At 38.6% G+C, this 13085-nt stretch overlaps 1 protein-coding gene across 1 annotated transcript; it reads left to right on the forward strand.

The window, feature by feature from the left end:
* The first annotated feature begins 530 nt into the window (after positions 1-530).
* LOC116023460 lies at positions 531-1313 on the forward strand. The gene has a single exon (XM_031264460.1). It carries the CDS (start codon positions 531-533, stop codon positions 1311-1313), a length of 783 nt encoding a protein of 260 aa, XP_031120320.1.
* The last annotated feature ends 11772 nt before the right edge of the window (positions 1314-13085 follow it).

Here is a 13085-nt window from a genome sequence, read left to right on the forward strand (position 1 = left end):
TTTATGATATTATTTATTATAGTATAATTATTTGATATCTAATTATGATTATTTGTTAGTCACCAAAGTGACCAAATTATAGAGTTTCATAGATATCAAATTTAAATAAAAATTCAATTACCCATGATTATGTGATGCTTATAATGAAATAACATGATTTTATTTTTCTATTATTTTGGGTAATTGAAGTTTAATAATTATGAAATATTTAAGAGTCGCCCAAAGGTTGATCAATTATTTCATAATTATAAACATAATAGCGGTTAATTATTTATATTTGATTGGATTGTTTAGCATATCCAAAGATAGCAAACAAGTCTAGTCATAATATAATTAATAGTCAATTATGTGAAAATTGTAATAATTGAGCATCGTTATGTTTAATGTTATACGTTGTTAGATCACCCAAAGGAGACCTTCAATGTATTTAATTGCTTATGAGTATGTTAGTTAAATGTATTTACTTTGTGTTAATATAGAATTAATGTTTTAAGTATTTTATATATATTGCAGCATTAAGTTGTGTTTCAATGCATTCGCAAGCTGCGTTTATTGTAAAGTTTAATGGGCTAAATTTTGCTGAGTGGCATGAACAAATTCAGTTTCACCTCGGTGTTCTGGATCTTGATCTAGCACTCTTGATTGACAAGCCCGCTGCTATTGATGATACTAGTAGTGCTGATGATGTAGCTTTCCATCAAGCATGGGAAAGGTCAAATAGACTTAGCATAATGCTTATGCGAATGACACTTGGAAGCAACATCAAGTCAACCATTCCCAAATTTGACAGTGCTAAGGATTTGTTGAAACATGTGGAGAAAAAATCACTTTCTGAATGTGCTGATAAGGCCCTAGTAGGCACACTTATGGGTAAACTGACCACCATGAAATTTGATGGTTCGCGTTCCATGCATAAACATGTTACTGAGATGTTAACCTTAGCAGCAAAATTAAGGTCTATGGAAATGGAAGTGAGTGATACTTTCCTTGTTCAATTTATTTTAAACTCTTTGCCTCACGAGTATGAGACATTCCAAGTGAATTATAATTCCATTAAAGATAAGTGGAATGTGCTCGAATTGCATAAAATGCTAACTCAAGAGGAAACAAGGCTTAAGGGACAAGGGATTCACTCAATTAATCTCATGAGTCAGTCAAGAGCTGGTAAAAAGTTTGGAAAGAAGAATCAGAAGGGTAAGAAAGGACCAATGAAGACTAATGAGTCCTCTTCTCAAATCCACAAAAAGGAACATAAGAATGACAAGTGTCATTTCTGCAAGAAATTTGGACATTTTTCAGAAAGATTGCCTTAAGCGTAAGGCATAGTTTGAAAAGAAAGGTATAAATTTTATATCAGTATGTTTCGAATCAAATTTAACTGAAGTTCCTTACAATACTTGGTGGATTGATTCTGGTTCCACTACTCACGTTTCAAATACTATGTAGGGATTCCTTATGACCCAAACCATAAAGTCAAATGAAAGATTTGTGTTCATGGGGAACAGAGTTAAAGCTCCAGTAGAAGCGATTGGAACTTATCGTTTAATTTTAGATACTGAACATCATTTAGATTTGTTTGAGATTCTTTATGTTCCTTCAGTTTCTAGGAATTTAATTTCTTTGTCAAAACTGGACTCTTATGGTTTTTCCTTAAAGTTTGGAAATGGATGTTTTAGTTTGTTCAAACAAAATCACTTTATTGATTCTGGTATACTTTCTGATGGTTTGTACAAATTAAATCTTGACAATCTTTTTGCTGAAACTCTTTTAACCCTGCATCATAGTATTGGAACTACACGAAGTTTAGTTGATGAAAGATCAGCTTGCTTGTGGCATAAACGTTTGGATCACATATCTAAGGAAAGGATTCAAAGACTTGTAAAGAATGAAATTCTTCCCGAATTGGATTTTACTGATCTCGGTATTTGTGTGGATTGTATTAAAGGAAAACATTCAAATCACACAAATAAGAATGCAGCCACAAGAAGTACACAGCTCCTTGAAATTATACACACTGATATATGTGGACCTTTTGATGTTCCAACCTTCGGAAAAGAAAAATATTTCATCACATTTATTGATGACTTTTCACGTTATGGTTATGTCTATTTGTTGCATGAAAAATCTCAATCAATAAAGGCCTTAGAGGTATTTGTTGAAGAGGTTGAAAGACAATTAGACAGAAAGGTGAAAATTATAAGGTTTGATAGGGGTGGTGAATATTATGGGAAATATAATGAAAGTGGACAATGTCCTGGTCCATTTGCTAAATTTCTTGAAAACATGATATTTGTGCTCAATACACAATGCCTGGAACACCGCAACAAAATGGTGGTGCAGAAAGGCGTAATCGAACGTTAATGGAAATGGTTAGGAGCATGATGAGTTATTTTTCTTTACCCTTGTCATTGTGGACATATGCTTTAAAAACCGCTGCTTATTTATTAAACAGGGTTCCTAGCAAGGCAGTTTCAAAAACACCTTTTGAACTGTGGACTGGGAGGAAACCCAGTTTAAGGCACATTCATATTTGGGGGTGCCCGGCGGAGATACGCATTTATAATCCACATGAAAAGAAACTGGACTCAAGAACAACTAGTGGATTTTTCATTGGTTATCCAGATAAATCTAAAGAGTATAGATTTTATTGTCCTAGCCATACTACAAGGATTGTTGAAACTGGAAATGCCAAGTTCATTGAGAATGATAACATAAGTGGGAGTGCTGAACCACGAAAAGTGGAACTTAAAGAAGTTACGGTGCACAATTCTCCGATAACTTCTTCTCAATTTGTTGTTCCTGTGCATCAAATTACTTTACCTGGAGTTACTCAGATTGTTCATCCTGCAACGAATGAACAATCTAATGACTTACTTGAACAACAAATTAATGATCAACCACTCCATGATGAAGTTAACAGTGAACCCACGAATGATATTCCTACAGAAGTAGCATTAAGAAGATCTCAAAGACTAAGGAGATCTGCTATATCTGATGATTATATGGTTTATCTTCAAGAATCAGATTTCGATATTGGAATCGATAAAGATCCAATTTCATTTTCACAGGCTATAAATAGTCCTAATTCTTCTAAGTGGGTCGAAGCCATGAAAGATGAGTTAAAATCAATGGAACATAATGAAGTATGGGATCTTGTTGGTTTGCCTGAAGGTTGTAAGCTAGTTGGTTGTAAATGGATTTTTAAGACCAAACACGACTCAAATGGCAATATCGAACTGTACAAGGCCAGACTTGTTGCCAAAGGTTTTACTCAAAAAGATGGTATTGATTTCAATGAAACATTTTCACCTGTTTCAAAGAAAGATTCATTTAGAATAATTATGGCACTAGTAGCTCATTATGACTTAGAGCTACATCAAATGGATGTGAAAACAGCCTTTCTGAATGGAAATTTAGAAGAAGAAATTTACATGAACCAACCTGAGGGGTTTTCAGTTGAAGGAAAGGAACACATGGTGTGTAAACTTAACAGATCGATATACGGACTTAGACAAGCTTCTCGACAATGGTATCTTAAGTTTAATGATATTGTAATGTCCTTTGGATTTAAGGAAAATACTGTTGATCAATGTATATATCTTAAGGTCAGTGGGAGCAAGTTTATATTTTTGATTATGTATGTCGATGATATTTTGTTTGCTACTAATGATCTTGGTTTAATGCATGAGACCAAGATGTTTCTTTCTAAGAACTTTGAAATGAAAGATATGGGTGAGGTGTCCTTTGTGATTGAAATTGAAATATTCCGAAATAGATCACAAGGAGTGTTAGGATTGTTCAGAAAGCATATATTAACAAAGTCTTAGAAAGATTTAGAATGGAAAAGTGCTCTGCATCTGTTGCTCCAATTCAGAAGGGAGATAAGTCCAGTCTTATGCAATGCCCTAAGAATGAATTGGAGCGAAAGGAAATGGNTTCACGTTATGGTTATGTCTATTTGTTGCATGAAAAATCTCAATCAATAAAGGCCTTAGAGGTATTTGTTGAAGAGGTTGAAAGACAATTAGACAGAAAGGTGAAAATTATAAGGTTTGATAGGGGTGGTGAATATTATGGGAAATATAATGAAAGTGGACAATGTCCTGGTCCATTTGCTAAATTTCTTGAAAACATGATATTTGTGCTCAATACACAATGCCTGGAACACCGCAACAAAATGGTGGTGCAGAAAGGCGTAATCGAACGTTAATGGAAATGGTTAGGAGCATGATGAGTTATTTTTCTTTACCCTTGTCATTGTGGACATATGCTTTAAAAACCGCTGCTTATTTATTAAACAGGGTTCCTAGCAAGGCAGTTTCAAAAACACCTTTTGAACTGTGGACTGGGAGGAAACCCAGTTTAAGGCACATTCATATTTGGGGGTGCCCGGCGGAGATACGCATTTATAATCCACATGAAAAGAAACTGGACTCAAGAACAACTAGTGGATTTTTCATTGGTTATCCAGATAAATCTAAAGAGTATAGATTTTATTGTCCTAGCCATACTACAAGGATTGTTGAAACTGGAAATGCCAAGTTCATTGAGAATGATAACATAAGTGGGAGTGCTGAACCACGAAAAGTGGAACTTAAAGAAGTTACGGTGCACAATTCTCCGATAACTTCTTCTCAATTTGTTGTTCCTGTGCATCAAATTACTTTACCTGGAGTTACTCAGATTGTTCATCCTGCAACGAATGAACAATCTAATGACTTACTTGAACAACAAATTAATGATCAACCACTCCATGATGAAGTTAACAGTGAACCCACGAATGATATTCCTACAGAAGTAGCATTAAGAAGATCTCAAAGACTAAGGAGATCTGCTATATCTGATGATTATATGGTTTATCTTCAAGAATCAGATTTCGATATTGGAATCGATAAAGATCCAATTTCATTTTCACAGGCTATAAATAGTCCTAATTCTTCTAAGTGGGTCGAAGCCATGAAAGATGAGTTAAAATCAATGGAACATAATGAAGTATGGGATCTTGTTGGTTTGCCTGAAGGTTGTAAGCTAGTTGGTTGTAAATGGATTTTTAAGACCAAACACGACTCAAATGGCAATATCGAACTGTACAAGGCCAGACTTGTTGCCAAAGGTTTTACTCAAAAAGATGGTATTGATTTCAATGAAACATTTTCACCTGTTTCAAAGAAAGATTCATTTAGAATAATTATGGCACTAGTAGCTCATTATGACTTAGAGCTACATCAAATGGATGTGAAAACAGCCTTTCTGAATGGAAATTTAGAAGAAGAAATTTACATGAACCAACCTGAGGGGTTTTCAGTTGAAGGAAAGGAACACATGGTGTGTAAACTTAACAGATCGATATACGGACTTAGACAAGCTTCTCGACAATGGTATCTTAAGTTTAATGATATTGTAATGTCCTTTGGATTTAAGGAAAATACTGTTGATCAATGTATATATCTTAAGGTCAGTGGGAGCAAGTTTATATTTTTGATTATGTATGTCGATGATATTTTGTTTGCTACTAATGATCTTGGTTTAATGCATGAGACCAAGATGTTTCTTTCTAAGAACTTTGAAATGAAAGATATGGGTGAGGTGTCCTTTGTGATTGAAATTGAAATATTCCGAAATAGATCACAAGGAGTGTTAGGATTGTTCAGAAAGCATATATTAACAAAGTCTTAGAAAGATTTAGAATGGAAAAGTGCTCTGCATCTGTTGCTCCAATTCAGAAGGGAGATAAGTCCAGTCTTATGCAATGCCCTAAGAATGANGTCTTATGCAATGCCCTAAGAATGAATTGGAGCGAAAGGAAATGGAAAATATTCCTTATGCATCTGTCGTTGGGAGTTTGATGTATGCTCAAACATGTACCCGACCAGACACTAGCTTTGCTGTCGGGATGCTTGGTAGATATCAAAGCAATCCTGGTATGGATCACTGGAAGGCTGCGAAGAAGGTGTTAAGATACTTACAAGGCACAAAGGAGTACATGCTTACTTATAAGTGGTCCGATCGCCTTGAGGTGATAGGATACACGGATTCAGATTTTGCCGGGTGTTTGGACACAAGGAAGTCCACATTTGGATATCTGTTCCTTTTAGCCGAGGGGGCTATCTCTTGGAAAAGTGCGAAGCAGACTGTCATTGCTGCATCCACTATGGAAGCTGAGTTTGTGACATGTTTTATGGTCACAAATCATGGATTGTGGCTGCGGAATTTTATTTCAGGACTTGGAATTGTCGACAGTATTGCCAAGCCGCTGAAAATTTATTGTGACGCAACAGTCTTCTTTTCTAAAAACGACAAGTATACAAGTGGTGCTAAACATATTGATTTGAAGTATCTTGCCGTTAAAGAACATGTTCGGGAACGAAGAGTATCAATTGAACACATTAGCACTAGATTAATGATTGCAGACCCATTAACTAAAGTTTTGCCACCAAAGGCATTTAATGAGCATGTTGAGAGAATGGGTGTTATTGAAAATAGTTAACATTATGTTAAGGTTTGTGTTTTTGGTATATTTGGTACTTGGAGCTCAATATTTGGTATATTTGTTCTTGTATTAAGTATCCTGTTTAGTTTTGAATTATATATACATGAATGTTTTATGTCAATATGAACAGGATTTGTCTGTGACAAAGACATTATCGTGGACCATCATGAAAAGTATCATTATGAGTCTTATTAAGTTTGAAATTAATATTGTGATACATGGAAGAACTGCGTTAAATTAGTGAAGTATTTGTTAGAGAAAATCCTCTCTAACAATCGGAAATACAAGAAATTGGAAAACGATAACAAAACAAATTACAACGAAAAGTAATCCACGTAGGATTAAACAATTACAGATGATGAAGATACCACGCTGGGTTGAGTGGCCTTGGAAGTTGACGGGTGAACCGTATGGACTTCGGGGTGGTTCGAAGAGTCGCGTTGCCACTTTCCTTAAAACCTTATTTACCGCCTCGTGGGGTGCTGGAGCGTTGCGGCCTAGGTTTCCCAGGATAAAACGTACTACGATCCGCCGTTTGAGCACACAAACTTGGACCTGGCGAACTAAAACTATGGGATGAGCGCAGATGGCTTGAAAGAAAGAGTGAGCAGAGTTTTGAGGGAGAAAGTGTTTCGTAGGTGTGTTTTGTGTAGCTTGTTCTTTTTAATCAGCTGCTCACCAATGAATATATAGTGAAGGATGGGATCAAAGCATTAAATCTGGCATTTAACTTCCCATGTGTAACCTCCTTCCACTAGCGAATTATTTATATCCACTAACTAGTCCATTATAACAGAAATAACTTTGAAAATAAAGATTGGAATTAATCATATTAATTCCGTAATACCAAGAGTCATTTCTGAACAGACACAGTAGGTGGAAAGTCGCTGTCAAGAGGTCACCAGAGTCGCTGTTCAAGACATCGTTCATGTCCGCGTACCTTCGAGACATCGGGTTCGAGACATAGTCTGTGCCGCGAGACGTCGAGAAGTGCTAGCTTCGAGACATCGTACCGGCAGCAAGACATTGCTTCGAGACATCAAATTGGTTCGCGAGACATCGAACACGCGCGCCAACCTGGGCTGCGCGATATCGCACTCGTACGCAAGCGACTTGGTTCGAGACATCAGACTACCTCTTGAGAGGTCAGTTCGTTTGATGTCTCGACCGAGTGGTCTGAGATGAAAAACTCGTTCAAAAATATGGCATAACTTAACCCGCAAGGCCTACCAATTTTCCGGACGACATTCGTGCCCGCGTACACGAATCAAGCCTTTTCAGGCTCAGTTTGGGATTTGATTTGCACCCCCCTATGCGCGAGAGAGAGCATCTATGCTATACAAGTTAATTAGTCATGAAAGGACCCTTGTATATATAGTGGTGCAAAGGTTCATTCCAAACCAATGTGGGACAAAGCTACATAAGCTTTTCACACTTGAATTTTATCTCAAATGGGTCTACTTTGAGAATCAATTTCTCATTCACCCATTATCCATTTTGTGCGTATAATATATCGATCTCTTCGTCTAAGAACGAAGAACCCGAATCCACTTTGACCCGACCCAAAATCAGAAGTGGACCCACATATATTTATACCACAAAATGACCACTTAAAATGCCATTTTTAGTGTTATTTTCCAACAATCCCCCACATGAATGAAAATGATTTTCAAGGGAATTTTTGAAATCGGAAACAACTGTGTTCAACGGTTGATTCTTGCATAGCAAAGGTTGGTGTAACCCTTTGAACCTTGCCTTGTGAGATCTATGTACTCTACTGGCTATATGGTAAAACGCGATGTCTTTGAACCGATTGCCGTTTGTGTAGACATTGACAAATCTCACACAGGAACCTTCCAACCATGTTTTGTTCTCATGACTGTGCCCATTTTGGTCGTGGGACACTGTTCCTGATTCTGCAAGAGTTTCTAAAGAATTAAGCCCCTTCAATTCTCCTTTGAAGCGACCCTCACTTCTCTCTCACATAGGTGATTCTTTCTCGAGTTTCCCCCAACTCAACGTATGTCCATTTGACATTGCATACATAGCATATGTCAGATGACAATCGAATCATTAAAGCACTAGTGTGCTAGCCTCGACCGGGAGTCACTGTTATAACGAGGAGTGGTAGGGAGTCCGGGGACCCCCACAGTGACATGTTATTCCATAATTTAGTTGTCCCATTGAACCTAGGTGCCAACTAGGTTGGGTATCCACTATGGAATTTTTAGTCCAAGGGCTTTAGACCCATTCCTCGTGCCAACTTCTCGATAACTTCTTTGCTCAACCCTTTGGTTAGCGGATCCGCTATATTGTCTATTGACCTCACGAAGTCAATCGAGACAACACCAGCTGCGAGGAGTTGTTTAATGGTGTTATGTCTACGACGCATATGTCTAGACTTACCATTATAAATCTGACTCCGTACTCTCCCAATTGTTGCTTGACTATCACAATGCACACATGTTGGAGGTACAGGTCTTTCCCAACTTGGAATATCTTCCAAAAAATGGCATAGCCGTTCAGCCTCTTCAGAGCACTTGTCCAAGGCAATCATTTCTGATTCCTTTGTGGACTTAGCTATTACTGTTTTCTTGGAAGATTTCCATGCAACGGCTGCACCGGCTAGTGTAAACACATAACCACTCGTGGATTTAGAATCCTTAATGTCAGATATCCAGCTAGCATCGCTATACCCTTCGAGTACAGCAGGATATCTTACATAGTGTAGTCCGAGATCACGAGTATACCTCAAGTATCTCATGACCTTTACTATTGCCTTCCAGTGAATCACACCGGGGTTTCTAGTATACCTACTAAGTTTACTAACAGCAAAGGCAATATCCGGCCTTGTACAACTCATAAGATACATCAAGCTACCAATTACCCGAGCATACTCTACTTGAGAAATACACTCATCGTGGTTCTTGGTTAGTTGAACATTTGTATCAAATGGTGTTCTAGCCAATTGATTATCATCCTTGTTAAACCTTTCAAGGATTTTATCAACATAATGAGATTGGCTCAACACAAGACCATCAGGTCTTTTAATGATTTTAATCCCGAGGATTAAATCAGCCAAACCCATATCCTTCATGTCAAATCTTGCATTTAACATGTTCTTGGTAGACTTGATCATTCGATCATTACTACCAATGATGAGTATATCATCCACATATAAACAAAGAATGACATACTCATCTACCGTTTCCTTAACGTAGACACATTTGTCACTTCCGTTTATTTTAAATCCATTAGTTAACATCGAGTGGTCAAACTTCTCATGCCATTGCTTAGGCGCTTGTTTCAAACCATAGAGCGATTTAACTAATTTACATACTTTCTTTTCTTGGCCACAAACCACAAACCCTTCGGGTTGGTCCATATAGATTTCCTCATCTAATTCGTCATTTAAGAAAACTGTTTTCACATCCATTTGATGAACTTCCAAATTCCGCAATGCGGCTATGGCAAGGATTATCCTAATGGAGTTTATTCTCGTCACAGGAGAATATGTATCGAAGTAATCAAGGCCTTCTGGTTGCCTGTAATCCTTGATTACAAGTCGAGCCTTATACTTCTCGATGGAACCATCTGGTTTCATTTTCCTTTTAAAGACCCACTTGGATCCTAAAGGTTTACAACCTGGAGGAAGATCAACAAGTTCCCAAGTGTGATTCTGTAGGATAGAATCCACTTCACTTTTGATCGATTCCTTCCACATTGGACCCTCCGTAGAAGTCACAGCTTCTTTATAAGTCCGAGGTTCGTTTTCTATCAAACAAGAGAGAAAATCCGGTTCATTTTCTATCAAACAGGTTAGAGTATTCGAAACATACTCTAACAAGTAAGTTAGAAAATCGGGACCAAATGATTTTTCAACTCTCTCCCGTTTACTACGCCTCGGTTCGAGCTCGGGTTCTTCCTCAGAATGCCCGACATCATTGTCCATAGCAACATCAACCTCTCGAAGTGATGTACCTGGTCCATCCATCTCTCGAAGTGACATAGTCGGTCCGTCGACCTCTCGAAGTGACATACTTGGTATGTTGACCTCTCGAAGTAACGTACTTGGTCTGTCGACCTCTCGAAGTGACGTACTAGGTCTCTCAACCTCTCGAAGTGACGTACTTGGTCTTTCATTAGACCTACAAGGAAATACACTTTCAAAGAAACTTGCATTCCTTGATTCAATTATAGTGTTCTTATGTACGTCCGGATTATGGGACTCGTGTACTAAGAACCGATAAGCACTACTGTTGTGTGCATATCCAATAAAGATACAATCCACCGTCTTTGGACCTATCTTTATCTTCTTAGGTGTTGCCGTGTTGGAACCAAAACTTTGGCAAGACACCCCCACACTTTGAGGTATTGGTAGGAAGGTTTCCTACCTTTCCACAGCTCATAAGGGGTCTTATCGAGCTTCTTGTGAGGTACCTTATTCAAAAGGTAATTACTTTTCAAAATCGCCTCACCCCACATGCTTTGAGGTAAGCCCGATCTTATAAGCATCGCATTCATCATCTCTTTCAATGTACGATTCTTACGTTCGGCAACACCATTCGATTGAGGTGCATAAGGTGCAGTACGCTCGTGTATTATTCCAACACTCACACAGAAGTTACCGAGAGGTACTTCGTACTCACCAGCTCTATCGCTTCTAACCTTTTTAATCTTTCGATTAAGTTGGTTTTCCACTTCATCCTTATAAAGAATGAACTTTTCCTTGGCTTCGTCTTTGCTCTTTAGCAAATACACAGCAAAATCGTGTGCAATCATCGATAAACGTGATAAAATACTTATTACCACCTCTCGTTTGAATCGATCTAAAAATCACACAAATCACTATATACCAATCCTAGTGGCTCAGTCTCCCTATCAACCAATTTGAAGGGAGCTTTAGTTAGTTTTGCCTCAACAAAAATTTCGCACTTATTTGTATTAACTTGAAAATTAGGGATATGGTTTATGCTAATTAATCTACGCATAGAATTAAAATTAACATGACCTAGTCTACCATGCCACAAATTGGAAGACTCAAGCAAGTAAACCGAATTAACTTTACTTTTATTATTGATAACAGGCATTACATTGAGCTTAAAAAGCCCGTCAGTTACATAACCTTTACTAACAAACATCCCTAATTTCGACAAAACTACTTTGTCCGATTCGAAGACCATCTTGAATCCATGCTTGTTCAACAATGAGCCAGAAACAAGATTCTTCCTAAGGTCCGGAACATACAACACATTATTCAATGTTAGTTCCTTCCCGGAAGTCATATCCAGAATCACTTTGCCCACGCCCTCAACATTGGACTGAGCAGAATTTCCCATCCAGACCTTTTCACCCTCAATGGCTTCAAAGGTACTGAACATACCCCGGTTGCAACATAGATGCCTAGTTGCACCAGTGTCGATGAACCATTCGCACAGGTTGGAACCCACCAGGTTCACCTCGGTGACCATAGCCGAGAGGCTAATTTCAGCCACCTTTTGGCTCATATCACCAACCATGTTGGCTTCAGAACCCTTGTTCTTTTTCTTTGGAGCCTTGCACTCCATGGACTTGTGGCCCGTCTTGCCACAATTCTAGCATTTCCCTTGGAACTTGCCCTTGGAAACACCACCATTTGGACCCAGCTTTTTCTTGCCCTTCTTGGCCTTCTTGGAGCTTTGCCCGTGCTCCACCACGTTGGCTTTGGCACCTCCCACGAGAGGTCCTCTTCCGTTACTGGTCATGTTTCCTTCCTCAACACAAAGTCGCTGGATCAGGTCCTCCAGACTCATCTCATTCCGCTTGTGCTTCAGGTAGTTCTTGAAGTCCTTCCATCCCGGAGGCAGCAAGTGGATCATGGACGCCACTTGGAAGGCTTCACTGATTGGCATGCCCTCGTCACGAATCTCGTCAAAGAGCAATTGCAACTCTTCAACTTGACTCAGCACGGTCTTTGAATCCACCATTTTGAAATCAAACAACCTGCCAACAACAAATTTCTTGGCCCCGGCATCCTCGCTTCGGTACTTGTGGTCTAAAGCGTCCCACAGTGCCTTAGCCGTGCCAATTTTACGATAAACATCGTAAAGGGAATCAACTAACCCATTCAGAATGTAGTTGCGGCAAAGGAAGTCAGAATCCTTCCAAAGCCCAACTGCCATTACTGATTGAACATCCTGTTCCTTCAACTCAGGAACCTTCTCTGTCAAGAACCTTGACAAGCCGAGAGTAGCGAGATAGAACAGCATCTTTTGCTGCCATCTCTTAAAGAATGATCCCGTAAACTTGTTCGATTTTTCAGCCGAACCACTTGGTACCGTAGGTACCCTCATCGTGGGGATATACCCCTCCGAATTGACACCCCCTTGTGAACCTACGTTCACTGGTGCGTGGGAATGTGCAACTTGGTTGTCGTTCCCCCCACTGTTGTTTTCGACAACATTAGGATTTTCATCCCCAAGGTTGGCTACTGGCAACACGTTTTCCATTTCTTTCCAGAAATCTGAGAGTTAGAAGGAGAATAAGGTTTTAAGATTGTTAGAGAAAATCCTCTCTGACAATCGGAAATACAAGAAATTGGAAAACGATAACAAAA

This window comes from Ipomoea triloba, chromosome 6 (assembly GCF_003576645.1).
Source record: "Ipomoea triloba cultivar NCNSP0323 chromosome 6, ASM357664v1".
In the NCBI taxonomy this organism is placed as follows: Eukaryota; Viridiplantae; Streptophyta; class Magnoliopsida; order Solanales; family Convolvulaceae; genus Ipomoea; species Ipomoea triloba.